Raw genomic sequence first — 17,098 nt, 5'->3', positions numbered from 1 at the left:
GCACAGTTCTGATTGTTTATTTCTAACTATTGTAGTTCCACCTCTAAGAAGGCCACAACCTTGTTGTGGTTGGGAGGCTTCTGTGCCTCAATTATCCGGAGAGCTATACTGGCTGGAGTCAGATCTTTATGCTTTGGCTCTTGGTAGAGTCACCCATGCCAAACAAGTCAAAGTGTAGAGGCCTTGCTAAGAGTAGTCCACTGGTTATCCAGGTTCAGGGTTCAGCTCAGGGCTAGCAACACTGACTGGTAAAAAAAAAATTGTTTCAGAAACAGCAATACAGAATTCTTCTATATCTCTGACGTTATGGACAGACAGAGATGGAAGATCTTCATTGCTGCCTTAAAAGCCAGCGGTGTAATGGACAGTAACTATTGTAGTTCCAGTAGCAGTAAGTCAGACTTATGAAACACACAAGAGATTACAAATGCTGTAAGTTCTAGCACCTTTGTGTGTTGATGTAGAAATGTAATGTCACAGGAGAGGACCATTAGCTATTTGGTTAAGTAAGACCACACCAGCTCTTCACAAAGTAAACCTGCTGGTTCCTATCCCCATTCCCCTGAAGATCATTTTACTTAAACGTTCTATTGAAAGCTAGGATCGTTTCCCCAGGATGTAAGTTCAAGATCATAATCACTGCCTCAATAAGGAAATATCTCAATATTTCCCACTGCCCCCTTCCTGCCATTGTATATTTTGTCCATCACTTCAGAGATACCCCTTTGACCTTAACCCATCTGCTAATGGGAATGCTTTTTCTCCATCTCGATCAAATCCCCTCTCAACCTTTGTTCAGCTGAAATCAAATCCAACATTATTCTGACGTTGTTGCTGAAATCCCTTTTTTCCTGGAGCCATAGTCTTTCCGTAGAGACTAAGTTGCTCAATATATTTAAGAAAGAGGCAGACTGGTTTCTCCTCACAAAAGGCATCAAATGGTACAAGGAAAGAATAGGAAAGCGAACATATCAGTGCATGATCACTGAAGTCCTGAAGGACCAAATGGCCACTCCTGTATCCACTTTTTCTGTTTCCGTTCTAGTAAATCTTTCATGTGCTTACTAAATGGTGCTGAACAGAATGGAACTGTAGCCTGTAAGTGTCCAACATAGTTGTCATAGACAATAGTTCATGTAAGTTCCGTTTTTGTATTCTGTGGCCCATGTGCTTTACTAGCTACTGTGTCAATATGTATAACGACTTGCAAATACTTCTGTACATACACACAAATACACACAATTAGTTCCTGCAATTTTGTTAAATACTTTTTTTTTGTAGAGGGCCTTGTCAAGCATCAGTAGCCTTCTCTGTGACTGCTTTTTGAAAAAACATCCACCTAGTTTGCAAAATACAATTTTTCTTTAACAAATCTGCATTTTCTCATCTTTATTAGTTCACACTTCTCCAAGTGCTTCCCTGATCACTATTCCTGGAATTTTTATGTAGTGATGAGATTGAACTGTACTTTCCAAACATGTCCTCTATCTCTTAGATCATCTTCCTGGTCATTAATGAGTCTTGCCTTGGCCCGTTTGCATGTTCCCTTTATTAGTTGTAAGCCTGCTGAGGACATTCAGGGTCCTTTTTATGTTTGCTACCGGGCTTTTTCTCATTTCGGCAATTTATGGATGACACCAAGATTGGGAGTATAGTGGACAGCAAGGAAGTCTATCAAAGCTTGCAGTAAGATTTGGACCAGAAAGAAAATAAGGCTGTAAATGGCAGATGAAATTTAATGCAGACAACTGTGAGCTGTTGCACTTTGGCAGGACTAATCAGAGCAGGACTTGCACAGTAAATGGTAGGGCATGAGGTGTGCGGTAGAACAAAGGGATCTGAAAATACAAATCCATAATTTTTTGAGATTGGTGTCACAGCTAGATAGGGTTGTAAAGAGAGCTTGTAGCACATTGGCCATAAATCAGAGCAATCAGTACAGGAGTTGAGATGTTATGTTGAAGTTGTATAAGACGTAGGTGAAGCTAAATGTGGAGTATAGTGTGCAGTTTTTGTCAAAAGTTATCAATAACCTTGTAAGGGTATAGAGAAGTTTACAGGTTGTTGCTGGGACTTGAGAACCTTAGTTATCGAGACAGATTGAGTAGATTAGGACTTTATTCTGACCATAAGAGAATGGAAGATCTTACAGAAGTGTACAAAATTATGAAGATATGGATAGGGAAATCTATGCAGGCTTTTCCCCCTGAAGTTGGGTGAGACTAGAACTAGAGGTCATAGGTTTAGGGTGAAAAAGGTGAATTATTTTAGGGAAATCTGCTGGTGAACTTCACTCAGAGGATGGTACAAATGTGGAATGAACTGTCACTCAAGAGAAGTTTGGATAGGAGGGGTATGGAGGACTGTGGTCCAGGTACAAGTAGATGGAACTAGACAGAAAAACAGATTGGCAAAGATTAGATTGGCCAAAGTGTTTGTATTTGTGCTGTGGAGCTGTATAACTATGACTCTCTTACCTGTTTTAATTGACTATATTGTGCTTGGTTCTCACTCATGCATTGTAAACTTATTAAAAATTTGATCGTATTGGTTATCTCCCTTGTCATCTAGTTCTGACTTAGCTCCCTTACCTGTGTGATTGTAGTTGCGGATATTTGATTTCAAGTCTTGTGTTGATTTCTTCTGAACTCTTTGATCATCCTTATTCACTTATGCGCTAACCTTTCTTTAGTCATGGAGAGGAGAAAGAAGCCTATCATTTACGCTAATGAATCTTTTGCTGGTAGTCCTCAATCCTCTGTTCACTTCATTGCTCCATTTGACTCTGTTAAACATGATTATCATTGCGCCAATCCTCCATATTCAGCTCCCTGCTCTTTCTTGGTTCCATTTTGGTCTTTCATTTCTCATGCTAGTACATCCTCTCAATGTTTTCTCTATACATCACTTTTGCTGCTCCCCAGATTTTCATTGCTGACCTCCTCAACATTAACATTAACACTATTGATTCTTAAGAACAGGATTTGATGATGCTTGAGGTACTTCAACAATTACTTCTCTCAAATATTAAGACCACAGTGAGCTAAAAGTCCCTCGTGCTTAATGTCACCATACTAAAATTGTGCTTCTTATTCTCAAAGCAGAGCACTCATCTCACTGCCTAGTTAACACCTCAAGGCTTGCTCAGAGACAGGAACACCTTCTCATGATGTGCCAGCAACGTTGGTCACTTTAGTCTTTTTTAAAAATCTTGTTGCTCACCTTGTTCCATCACAGACCACACCTGTATTACTCTATCATTGTCCTTTAGTTAAAGTCTGCTTTTAACCATTTTCCTTTTGACCTAGGATCCGTCACTTCTTGACAATCGTGTAACACTGCACCATGCCAAATCTGGAACCGTACTGGCCCGTCAAGGAGACCAGGTGGGTGCACAGATGTTCTCACCAGCTAACGTGTAATGGCAAATCAGCTGACAATGACTATAATCTATTTCACAGATCATTATTACTAATGATGCACTTGCCAAGAGTAGGTACAAGGCAGGTGCCATGGGCAGTGAGCTTATATACATCAAGTTCTACTGATAGCAGGAAAACAGATGGCCAGGCTGTCTGCTTTAAGGCCTCTGTTATGGAATTAAAATTACATTGGCTGGTGAATTAATAACAGAAAACAGATATGAAAAGTCAATTTTTTTGCTTCAGTCTTCACCATGGAGAATACTGCACATATTCCTAAAATATACACATAGGTTAATTTCAAATTACAGAGAGGAACTTGTAAAAGTACAAATCCCAAGGAATGAAGGATTAGAATAATTCAAAATTTAAGGACAGATCACTGGGATCCACTAGATTGCATCCAAGGGTTTTAAGGGAAGTGTTGAGAGATAAGTGGACTCAGTTTTTTTTTCAGAATTAGGGAGAGTACCAAAAAACAGCCACTGTGACTCCTTTATTCAAAAGAGAGAGAGAGAAAATGTGGAACTCTTGATACTGGGTTAGAATATACTACTAACAAAATACTAGAGTCGGTAGTCAAAGGAGATATAAAAATCATTCAAGAAAGCTGAATACAATCAAAGCCAACAAGGTTTTATGAAGACAAATTTGCTTGAATTCTTTGAGGTTGTGGTGAATAGAGATAGAGAGTTGATGCAGTGTATTTAAATTTCTAATAAGCATTTGACAAGGTACAGTACCAAATAAGGGTTGATGCATAAATTAAGAGCCCAAGGTTTTGAAGGACATGTGCAACCATGGACTGAAAGCTGGCTGTCCCATAGAGAACAAAGTGTTGGAATAAATGGGTCCTGCAAGGTAGTGTGGCTAGCGCACACTTTACAGTGCCAGTGACCCAGGTTCAATTCTTGCCAGTGTCTGTAATGAGTTTGTACATTCTCCCTGTGACTGCATTTGTTTCCCCTCGGTGCTCTAGTTTCCTCCCACAGTCCAGAGATGCACAAATTAGCCATTGTAAATTATCCTGTGATTAGGCTAGGGTTAAATTGGGAGTGGCTGGGCGGTGTGGCTCAAAGGGCAAGAAGGGCCTGTTCCGCACTGTATCTCAATAAATAAATAAAAACTTTCCCCATGTTTGGAGAGATGTATCTAGTGCAGTGTCTCAGGCATCAGTTCATTGCCCTCTATTTACATGAGGAACCAGCAGAGGGGAGTAAAATGCAAAGTTTCTATGTTTGCCAATTTTACAAAAGTAGATGGTAAGGGATATTGTGATGAGAACAATGTGATTCTGTAAAGTGAAATAAGCATGGAATGAGCCAGTGAAAGTTTGACGAATGGAGTTTAGCATGGGAAAGTGTGATTTCTCACACTTTCCCACATTAAAATCCAATTCTGTAAATTGAATCAATTAACTAAATGAAGAGAGATGGTAAACAAGCAAAGCACAGAGGGATCTAGGTCTTCTGGGTCATGAATCTGTAAAAGCTAGCAGGCAGGTCCAATAAGTGGTTAAGAAGTCAAAGTGTGGTTCGTCCTTTATTACATAGGGGTTTGATTTGAAAACGGAAGGTTTTGTCAGAGTTGTGCAGGGCATACCTGGAATACCTCACCCACTTTGGGTCCACTTACCAAAAAGAATATACAAAGGTTTGTAATAACATTGGAAGTCCAAAGAATATTTACCCAGCTAATTCCTGGGGTGCGAGGTTTGTCCTAATAAGAGATACTAAACTGGGTCTGCATTCCTCAGAGTTGAGAAGAGTGATTCAAACATAGAAGATCTGAAGAGGTTTGATAGGATAGATGTTGAATTGTTTCCACTAGTGGGAGAGTCACTAACAAAGAAACATCATGTAATAACTGAGGCGCATAGAATCTTTTCTCAGAGATCAGTGAATTAGGAATTTTCTGCCTCTGAGGGTAGTCAAAACTAGATCATTAAATATATGTAAGACGGAGAGTATTTCAAAGATCAAGGGATTGAGGGACCGAGAAGCTTACTACTACTTTCTTGTGTTCTTATGCATTGTCATCCAGACTATTGGTATTGATTTATTATTTGTCATCATAGAACATTACAGCACAGTACAGGCCCTTCAGCCCTCCATGTTGTGCTGACCCATATAAAAAAAGTACTAAACCCACACTACCCCATAACCCTCCATTTTTCTTTCATCCGTGTGCCTGTCCAAGAGGTTCTTAAATACCCCTAATGTTTTAGCCTCCACCACCATCCCTGGCAAGTCATTCCAGGCACTCACAACCCTCTGTGTAAAAAACTTACCCCTGATGTCTCCCCTAAACTTCCCTCCCTTAATTTTGTACATATGCCCTCGGGTGTTTGCTATTGGTGCCCTGGAAAACAGGTACTGACTATCCACCTTATCTATGCCCCTCATAATCTTGTAGACCTCTATCAAGTCCCCTCTCATTCTTCTACGCTCCAAAGAGAAAAGTCCCAGCTCTGCTAACCTTGCTTCATATGACTTGTTCTCCAATCCAGGCAACATCCTGGTAAATCTCCTCTGCACCCTCTCCATAGCTTCCACATCCTTCCTATAATGAGGTGACCAGAACTGAACACAATACTCTAAGTGTGGTCTCACCAGAGATTTGTAGAGTTGCAACATGACCTCTTTACTCGAACTCAATCCCAAGATGCAGTCACCTGTCCAAGATGCAGTGAGGTGCTTTGTGTGCCGTCCAAAATGATCATATAATACATAGGTACATTGAGGGGAATAAACAAAATACAGAATATAGTGTTATCGTTATAGAGGATGTGAAGTGCAGATAGACAGATTGTAACCTTTATCATGTTTAACATATCACGTACAATGTAATTTAGCCTCTTCCCTTTCTGTAAGTTTTGTGAAATAAGCATTTATCTCTTCCCCACCTCAGGATGTCAGTTTGCATTTTGTGTTATCTGGCTGCCTACACATTTATCAGCGAATGATCGACAAGGAGGATGATGTGTGCCTGTTTGTGACCTATCCTGGTGAAATGGTGGGCCAGCTCGCTGTCCTAACTGGAGAACCACTGATCTTTACCATCAAAGCAAATCGTGACTGCATCTTCCTCAAGATATCCAAATCAGACTTCTACGAGTGAGAATTTTCGCACCATTGATATCTTCTTCATTATATGCATATGTTTTACAACTCTAGCTTTCTATAAATTTTCTTTCTTTGATGCCCTGTTAATTGCACATGTGTTGTGGGAAGTGGGGTCTCACTGTGATGAAACTCTGTTGACTGCAAAATGAGGAGTTTTTGCATTGTGTTGTCTTCCTCATCTGTGCTGTGGTCAAAGTCATATACTCTGTGTCCACTTTATTAGGTACAGGAGAGGAGCCCAATGTGGTCTTCTGCTGTAGCCCATCTACCTCAAGGTTTGATACGTTGTGCATTTAGAAATGTTGTTGTAACAGGTGGTTATTTGAGTTAATGTTGCCTTTCTATCAGCTTGAACTAGTCTGACTGGTCTCCCTGACCTCTCTTTTTAACGAGGCATTTTCAGCCACAGAACTGTCATTCACTGGATGTGTTTTTTTTTTAACACCTTTCTCTGCAAACTCCAAGTGTGTGAAAATCCCAGAAGATCAGCAGTTTTTGAAATACTCAAACTGCCCCATCTAGCACCAACAATCATTCCACGGACTAAGTTACTTAGATCACATTTCATCCCCATTCTGATATTTAGTCTGAACAGCATCTGAACCTCTTGACCATTTTTTATGCATTGAGTTGCATACTTTTATGTATTGAGTTTCTACCATATTTTTGGCTGATTAGGTAATTGTATTAACATGCAGGTGTACCAAATAAAGTGGCCACTGAGAGTAGATTAAATGAATGACCAAAGCTCGTTGAGAGGCCTGCTTTTGCAATGGTTGGGGAAGAGGGCAGGCCACCAGCTGAAGCCACATACCTCACCCCACAACTAAGTTTCTGGCCCCACCAGATAGTTGTATAGTTGTCAGCGGGGGGGGGGGGGGGGGGGGATGCAGTGTGAACAGAAGGTGTAATGATTAATGAAGCCTAACTCTCCACTGCCCTCCCCCATTCCACTTTGGTGCTCATCACTGATTATCACTAGAATTGAATACTAGAATAGAAATCGATGCTATTTTGCCTGGTTTAAAGGCAGAATATATTGGAAATTCCCAGTATCGGATGTGCATGTGTGTGTGAGAGAGAGAGAAAGAGAGAGGAGGAATAGAGATAGTACTTTAGTTAACGTAGAAAAGTACAGCACAGGAAAGGCCCTTTGGCCCACAGCATTTTGCCAAACCAATTAAATTGGTAATCAAATGGCTAGCTAATCAATCTCTTCTGCCTACACAATCTCCATATTTTCCCATTTTCCTCACATTCATTGCCTATCTAAATGCTTCTTGAGAATCTCTAATGTTTCTGTCTCTACCACCACCCTAGGCAATGCATTCCAAGAATCCACCACTCACTCCTTCTGTAAAACAAAATGTCCGTCATATCTCCTTTGAAATTACAAACTGCACCCTCTCATTTTAAATGCATGCTCTATTATCAGAACATAAATGCTTTCGGGTGCTGTTTGACATGTTCAGGATTCCCAACATTGTCTTTTATTTCAGATTTCCAGCAACGACAGTATTTTTGTACTTCAGTCCTCTGTTTTCGATCACCTCTTCCAGACAGATCAAATACAATAGCAAGCATTCACCTCCCTCTCTCAGATACCACTAACATTAGCTTTGCAGACTCTCAACTTTCATCCTGTTTTTGACATTTCCTCGTTCTCTCCATCTCTGTCCCTTTTCTGCAGTGCCGACTGACCTTCTCTAACCATGGCTACTTATGATGAAGACCATTGACTAAAGCCTCAAATACATTTCCATTTCCATTCATGCTGCCTAATCTGCTGGGTGTTTGCAGTATTTTTGTGCTGCAGTGGCTGACAGCTTCCTAGTCAACAACTTTAATATTTATATCTTTTTGTTCAATTTCATTCTGATTTTGTGAGCATTCTCATCTTCCATTGCCCACTGAGGACAGGGATGCTGGAATATGGAACAACACACAAAGTGCTGGAGCAACTCATAGCGTAGCAGTTAGCACAACACAATTACAGCTCGGGGCATTTCAGAGTTCAATTCTGTAATTGTACATCCTCCCCGCGTAATGTGTGGGTTTTCCCAGGGTGCTGTGGCTTCCTACCACAATCCAGTGACATACTGCAGAGGGGAAAAAGCTGTTCCTGAATTGTTGAGTGTTTTCATGCTCCTGTACCTCCTACACGAGGGCAGCGATGAGAGCAGGGTATATTTTTTGTGATGGGGGTCCTTAATGATTGGTGCCATCTTTTTGAGGCATTGCTCCTTGAAGATGTCCTGGATAATTCAGAGGCTAGTGTCCATGATGGAGCTGACTACGTTTACAATTCTCTGAAGCATATTTCAGTCCTGAGCAATATCTTCCCCCCCCCCCCCCCCACCCCTACACACACACAGACACACGCACACGCACACAATGCCAAGCAGTGATACAGCCAGTTGGAATGCTCTTCACGGTACATCTGTATAGATTTGCTGGTGTCTTTGGTGACATACTACATCTCAAACTCCTAATGAAGTATAGCCATTGTCATGCTTTCTTTGTACCAACATTAATATGTTGGGCCTTGATAGATCCTCAGATGCTGACACCTAGAAACCTGAGATTGCTCTCTCCTTCCACTTCTGATCCTTCTATGAGGACTGGTGTGTGTTCCCCTGCTCCCTTGTTCTTCCATGTGATAAAGGTTGTGAATTTTTTAAGGTTTATGGAGAGGCCTTTTTGAGTTACTACAGTGCATATACAGGAAACTCAAGTAAAGTTGTTTTAGACAAGAAAAGTTCTTTCAAGTGAACTGCTTTATTCTGGATGGTGTCAAACTGTTTGATTGCCATAGGAGTTTCACTCATCTAATTAAGAGAATAGTGAAACCCCACTGGTTTTCTTGGCTGCATAAGTCTAGGGAATACACACACCGGTCCCGCCAAACCCCTGAGACTGAGATGGCTCTCCCACACAAACCCCAGTTGATGTGTATGCTTTGTAATTTGCTACCCTGTTACAACTCAGTGCCAAGAAATAACGGACAGCAAACTGCATACGATTAAAGGAATTGTGTTTATGAATCTTAACTAAAGGGTTAATTAAAAAAAACCAAAAAGGGCCCATTATAATTACACAGTCAAATTTGCACAAGTTGGAACTCAACTCTTCCAAAATTCACACATATTCACCAATCCTCAGTAGACCCCAATGCCTCGATCTATCAAATCACGGTCTCCCCACTGGGTCAAATCCAACAACCGGTTCTCTCCGATGTCTTCTCTTTTCATCTCCTGCCAAACAAAAAACACCCAAAACCAACCTTGGTGTTCCTCACGAAACTTCCCAGTTGCACCATCCTAATTGGATGACACATTCCTCTGCATCCCTTTCCTTTAACGATAACCCAAACAGGCTGAAAGCAGAACAGACTGCTATTACAGAACTGCTAAAATGAAATACCTACAGCATAGCAGTAAAAATGTGAACCAGGGTGTTTCACACCCCCCCCCCACCACCAAAAATAGTCATGTCCTCATGACTTTGAAATAAATTATCATCTCTTCATTAATTACACAGTTTTCAAAGAAATTTTGTGATGTCAGGATGTCCAATCCTTTTGTAAATAGTAGTGACATATCTCACTAGTGGGAAAGGTGCAACATTCTGTTCCCCCGGTGCGACATAGGTCAGCGTCTCTGGGGGGTCTCCTGACTCTCTGAGACATCCTTATCCCATCATCTACTTCTTCAGTTTCAGACACTCCTTCGGACCTTTCTGGTCTACATGGTGAGGCCTCCCCCTGTCTATTCCTCATGCCTTCCAGTAACTCAGATCCCTCCATCACTTGGCTGAGCTCAGCTTCATTCCCGGTTACTTTAGAGCCCAGTCTCCCTTCATTGTGCAGCTGCAAGCCTGCCTGTTCACTGCTAGTCACCCCCATTTCACCTGCCTCAGCGTGAGAAGGATTGAGAATCTCTTCAATTATTGGGGAGTCTGCGAAGGACAGCATATACCACACCCTCATTTTCTCATCCTCCAAGTCCACATCACATTCCTGGGTGGGGTCCGGTCTAGCCCTTCCCACTGCTGGTCCTTCAGTTCCCCCATGTTGCTGCATAAAGGGTAATTCATTTTAGAGTAGTCCTCTGATAGTACCCACAGAATCCAAGGAACAGGCGTAGGGCACTCACAGTCTGTAACGTTGGCAATGTATCACCATTACTCCATCCGGTGAGACTATGTACCCAACATAGTTGACAGATGTCTTGCAGAACTGGCTCTTGTCCAGGGAAATTTTTAACCCTTCAGCTTTCAGGCGGCCCTGCACCTTCAGTAGCCTCACTTCATGTTCCTCTAGGATGGACCCGAACACCATGAGATCATCCAGGTACACGAACACATCAAGCAGGTTCTTATCCCCCACTGTTTTCTCCATGACACACTGGAAAGTCACTGGCTCCCATCATGCCCTGGGCTTCCTTTCAAACTGGAAGAATCCCAGTGGACATATGAATGCCATCTTCTCTTTGTCAACCACATTCATAGGGATCTGATAATAACCACTCCTCAAGTCCAGCACGCTGAACACTCAGACATGCCAGCGCATCCTCGATTCTCGAGACCGTATACTGGTTGGGGACTGTACGCCTGCTCAGAGTCCAATCGTCCATACACATCCGTACCTTCCCTTTCTTCTTCCTGGCCACCGCTACTGGAGACACATAGGGGCTTCTGGACTCTGATGATCCCAGCTTCCGAAGATGCTGCCAAACATCTTCCCCCTCTGCAGGCACCCGTCGCCGCGACCTTTCCCTGAACAGGGTGTCCTCTGTCAATGGAATGGTGTGGCAAGTACTCTTAGAACAATCCACATCAAACTCATCAGTAGAAAAGACATCTTCCAGCTTCAACATCTTCTCTATCAACCTCCTCTTCCAACCTCCAGGTACTGGGGAGTCCCCAAAATTGAATGAATCGGCAGTCAACTTTCCCTTTTTCAGAGCGAGTCTCTTCCTGGCTTGTCTCACAGGGACACTGGACATTATCGTCACCAGAAATGAGGTGTGCCAGTGGCATCCCCGCCTGAGGGTGACCTCCCTCTCCGAAGCATTCCTGTTCACCTGTACAATTGAGGGCTTCTGCAGATCAGGCCTCACAAGTACCCCAAAAGGTAAACTTGACTCCTCTTCGTGGTCTTCCAGAGCATCCACCAAGAGGGCCTTGGCCTCAGGCATTCTGGGAAATTTGGGGTTTCCCGTCATTCTAGCTACGTCCCCAGGCTGTAACATGACTGGTTTGGACTGGGTGACCACATGGTCCCTTGTTTATGCTCATCATCCAGCCCAGTGCAGCCACGCACTTCCTCAAAAGCAGCTCAGAACACGGTGATTGGACAATGGTTTCAGAAAGCTCTCTCCACTTTCTCCTTGCAGGCTCCCACTAGCCTCCTCACAAAAGGAGTATTTGTTCCCACAAGAATTGAAGCTTTGCCCTTCTCAACTGGGTCCGGACAAACCAGCACTAATATATCAAGGACCTCAGCTACTCCCACATCTGCCTCCAAAAACTCCAGCTTCAAAGACGTAACCATCATACGGATTGTCATCCATACGAAGACCCCAGATTTCTCGTGCACTGGGTGGTGCCAATGATAAATGCATCGAATACCGGTTGTGAAATGAACGGTACAGCAGAATGACCGGAGAGCCTGTGTCAAGTATGCCTCTAGCATAAATACCTTCAATCTGTAGCGTTACATTGGAGCTTGACCCCACTAAGCTTTCAGGAATAGGGTTTTTGCTTTAGAGAGTTCTTTGACATATTGCTGGAAATGTGCTCCCCCTGAGACACCAGGCCATTCCCTCACTGGGTCTCCTGACGTCTTTCTCTGCTTAGGTACCCAGGGCTCACTCTCCAAGGGCTTTCCTGTCCTTCACACTCCCGCCTGAAGTGTCCTTCTTTGCCACAGTTATAACAGACAATACTGGTCGCTCCCCTTCTTGCGGTTGGTTCCCCGTTCACTAGCAGCCTTCTGCTTAGTCTGCCCCTCAGGGAGCCAAACTCCCTGTCAGCTTTGTCGTGCGGGATCGCTGCACCCACCAATAACGACTGAGACATCTCAGTCCTAAACTTTGTTATGAGCTCCTTTACCACTCCCCAGGGTGGGCTATCAGTGGTCACTTTAGCCAAGGGGACTACTACCGAGAACTGTACCCTGCTGAGGGAGGGCTCCCGTGCTTCCATTGCATTCTCCTCCTCTCACTTCTCTGATCAGCTCAACAAACAAGGGAGGGGTTGCGTCTTATGAGACATTCGGAAACCCCAAGCGATCATGTCCTGTGACTGGGTGCCTTTCACCACTTGGTCCATTCTTAACTGATTCACCTCAGCCGTTTGAATGCCCCCCAATGCCACAAGCAACTTAGCTGCCTCTAATTGAAAAATGTAGGCGGAAAACTTCTCCCCTTTCTCCTGAAACATGCCAAGACCCTGTCATAAGCTCCATTGGGCTTCCCATCACGCCAAAATTATTTTCTAGTGCTTGTACCTAGCCTGTTGAAGTAGCAAAGGGGGTCTTTACCTTAAGGATCTCACTACTTTAGCAGGCAACCCCCTCAAACTCGCTACCAATGGCTGTCTTTTACATCAACTCATCCAGCATCTGAGAGGTCTGCTCTGCCCAAGTCTCATACTCCTCTTCCCCTTTAGGGGTGGGCTTCATTCCCAAGAATATGCTGAGCCAACACTAACTGGGACTTTGAACCTGGGCACTTTGTCATTATTTGGCCGGGAGGCAAAGGCCAGTACCAACTCAGAATGGTCACCTTTCGCTGGAGGACTCATTAAACCTTCTAAATCAGTCCCTCACACTGCAGAAACAATAGCAACTTGTCTTTAAAGTCTTTGCCCCAGGTACAGGAAACTCAGCTTCCGATTTAGCACCCTTGTCTGCACTCCCCTCCTCTCGGAAAGTATGGACAGCCCACAACCCCTCCCTCCTGGGGCCCCAATAATACCAGGCAATCCACTGCCGTTACATCAGTGCTAGTCTGAACTGAAACAAAAGTCTTTGCCCGCCAGTTTGTCAAACCTCCGCTCCATGATCGTAACTGTTCCTAATGCTTAAACGGTACTTAAAGTCTGAATTAACAATTCGACGGGGATACGAATGTCTACCCCACTCAATGCACATGCATTAGTTACCGGTAACCCCCTGGATTCGCACTACTGCTTAACCCTTGCAGCATCCATAACCACATACCTCAATCACTTTACCAGACAATAGTTCAACACAGGTTTAAATACACAACCTGCTGGATCAGTGCCCAGGGCAATCACACAGCATCCAGCAATATTGATCCTGGTCAAGCCCCCACAAAAAACCCCACTGATTTCCTTGGCTGTGTAAGTCTAGGGAATACATATTCCAATCCCGCCAAACCCGTAAGATTGAAATAGCTCTCCCACCCCAAACCCTGCTTTGTGTGGATGCTGTGTAATTTCTACCTGTTACATCTCAGTGCCAAGAAATAACAGACAGCACACTGCATACGATTAAAGGAATTATATTTATGAATCTTAACTAAAGGGTTAGTAAAGAAAAGAAAGAAAAAAAAAACAAAAAAGGCCCACTATTATTAAACAGTCAAATGTGTATGTTGGAGCTCAACTCTTCCAAAAGTCACATATATTCATCGATCCTTAGTAGACCCCGGCACCTTTCTCCATTAAATCACAGTCCCCCCCCACCAGATCAAATCCTGTGACTGGTTCTCTCCAGCGCCTTCTCTCCTCATCTCCCGCAGAACAAAATAAACCCAAAACCAACCTCAGTGTTCCTCACAAAACCTACCGGTTCCACCATCCTAATTGGATCACACACACTCCTCCGCATCCTTATCTTCAATAATAACCTAGACAGGCTGAAAACAGAACAGACTGCTCCTACGCAACTGCTCAAATGAAATACCTACAGCATAGCAGTAAAACTGTGAACCAAGGTGTTACAATAGCATTCCATATGATTCCTGACATAGATAGCGTATCAGTTTTGTTGACTCACTCGCCGTGCAATACGCAGTTGGTTGACTTGCTGTTGTAGCCATTTTCGTATATCCAATCCAGATAAGTTAATATTGATGCCCAGAGTGTTAAGATTGGATCTGCTAACATCACTAACTTCCAAAGGCCTGATGAAGGGTCTCAGCCTGAAACGTTGACTGTTTATTTCTCTCCATAGATAAGACCTTTTGTGCTGAGCTCCTCCACATTTTGTGTGTATTGTTCTGACTTTCAGATTGTTTTGGGATTAGTTGAAGATGATACTTGAACAGTACAAATGTTATTAGCCATTTTGCAGCCCATTAAAATTACTTAAATGGAGACAACATCTCCTTGTTGCCGATCAACAGTGACGCACCTCAGGGATGTGTGCTTAACCCACTATTCTACTCTCTCTATATCCATGACTGTGTGGCTAAGCATAGCTCAAAAACCATCCATAAATTTGCTGATGATACAACCACCATTGGCAAAAAACTCAGTTGGAGACAAGAGGATGTACGGGAACGAGATATACCAGGGAGCTGGGTGGTGTCACAGCAACAACCTTGCACTCAACTTCGATAAGACCAAAGAGCTAATTATGGAAAGAGTGAGAAGAGGGAACATGAACCACTCCTCACAGAGGAATCAGATGTAGAGCGAGAGCAATTTCAAGTTCCTGGGTATTAATCTCCGAGGATCTATTCTGGTCCCAACATCTCAATGCAGCCGTAAAGAAGGCAAGATAGCAACTATATTTCATTAGGAGTTTGAGGAGATTTGCTTTGTCACCTAAAACACTCAAAACCTTATACAGATGTACCATGGAGAGCATTCTGACAGACTGTGTCACTGTCTGGTATGGGGGGGGGCTACTGCACAGGATTAAAAGAAGCTACAAAAAGTTGCAAAGTTAGTCAGTTCCATTGTGGGTACTAGCCTTCATAATATCCCAAGCATCTTCAAGGAGTGTTACCTAAGGTGGCATCCATTATTAGGACCCCATCACCCAGGACATGCCCTCTTCACATTATTACTGTCAGAACATAAGTGTAGAAGCCTGAAGGCTCACACTCAGTGATTCAGGAACAGCTTCTTCCCCTCTGCCATCCGAATCCTAAATTGACATTGAACCCACGAACACAACCTCAGTTTTGTTTATTGTTTCTGTTTTTGCATTATTTTTAATTTAACTATTTAAAATATATGTATATACTTACTGTAATTGGATTATTTATTTTTTCTGTATTTAACATGCATGGTACTGCTGCTGCTAAATTAACAAATTTCATGACATGTGCCGGTGATGTTGAGCCTGATTCTAAATCAGGCTAAAATATCATCAGGAAATACCCAGTTTGTGTCATGGTGGGTATAACCAGTCAAATTTTGTTCCTGGTGTCACATGCACTAGGAATCCTTGACACCAAGACAGTTTTGGTGTCAAGTGCAGACCCCTCTCCACACCTGGAATCCAACTCATTTGCCATGTTTCAATCAAGAGTGTAATGTGACAATCGATATAACTATAGATAGTGGAAATCTACTCATGGCCATTTCATTAGATGCATTTATGTGACAGCAACTCAATGCATAAAAGCATGCAGACGTGGTCAAGAGGTCCATTTGTTGTTCAAACCAAACATCCGAATGGGGAAGAAATGTGATCTAAGTGACTATGACCATGGAATAATTGTTGGTGCCAGATGAAGTGGTTTGAATATCTCAGAAACTGCAGATCTCCTGGGATTTTCATGCACAAGTCTCTGGAGTTTACAGAAAATGGTATGAAAAACAAAAACACCCAGAGATCAGCAGTTCTCAGGTACCTTCCATACCTGATAAAATGGCACTGAGTGTAGAGCATAGAATAATAAAGCATAGGAACAGGCCCTTTGGCACACAAATTAGTAATCAGATGCCTAATAAAGCTAATATAAAATAAAAACAGAAATACTCAACATAGCAGGTTGCATCTGCAGGAAGAGAAACAGTTAACAATTCAGGATGAATACATGGTTGGTAGGGTTATGGAGGGCAATGGCCTTGGTGCAGGTCAATGGAAGCAAGCAGTTTAAATGGTTCGGCACAGACTGAAGGGCCAAAGGGCCTGTTTCTGTACTGTATTTTTCTATGACTCTATGAAGTTCTTTGGGCAGAACCGAGAACGAAACAAGACTGTTCAGCTGCAGAGAGGTGAAGTTGGGTTGCCTTTGATAGGGTAAATCTGAGATGATCATGGGATATAGGCTGTAAACAGGTCATTTGGTCTGTGAGTTAATGGAGCCGAGTGTTACGTGGCCTGAAGCCGCATGATTGGCAGAACCCAAACTGTGTCACTGACCATTTCATTGAGTAAGTGTTGTTTGATAGAATGCTAGGGGTGTGGCTAACTGGAGAACAGTTGAAGTGGTGTCAGAACCATAGCCTTTGCAATATTTGGTGTACATAGTCATTAGTTAAATTGCTTGAGACCCACATTGTAATGATAGAAGTCTTGAGGGAAAGCTGAGATGCATCCACCCTACTGAACTGTTCAGCTTG

General features: G+C 42.9%; 1 protein-coding gene across 6 annotated transcripts in view; it reads left to right on the top strand.

Annotated features, from left to right (window-relative positions):
- The window catches only part of pnpla6 (patatin-like phospholipase domain containing 6), a 204,031-nt gene that overhangs the window by 103,664 nt on the left and 83,269 nt on the right, over positions 1-17,098 (top strand). For all 6 annotated transcript variants that reach the window (XM_073069197.1, XM_073069195.1, XM_073069200.1 and 3 more), the window contains 2 exons: positions 3,309-3,386; positions 6,333-6,538. In XM_073069197.1, the coding sequence (XP_072925298.1) occupies positions 3,309-3,386; positions 6,333-6,538 (284 nt within the window). The remainder of the gene's footprint in view (positions 1-3,308; positions 3,387-6,332; positions 6,539-17,098) is intronic.

Source organism: Hemitrygon akajei, chromosome 16 (genome assembly GCF_048418815.1).
Source record: "Hemitrygon akajei chromosome 16, sHemAka1.3, whole genome shotgun sequence".
Taxonomy (NCBI): domain Eukaryota; kingdom Metazoa; phylum Chordata; class Chondrichthyes; order Myliobatiformes; family Dasyatidae; genus Hemitrygon; species Hemitrygon akajei.
The sequence above is the reverse complement of the archived record's forward strand: the minus strand, read 5'-3'. Positions and strand labels throughout refer to the sequence as shown.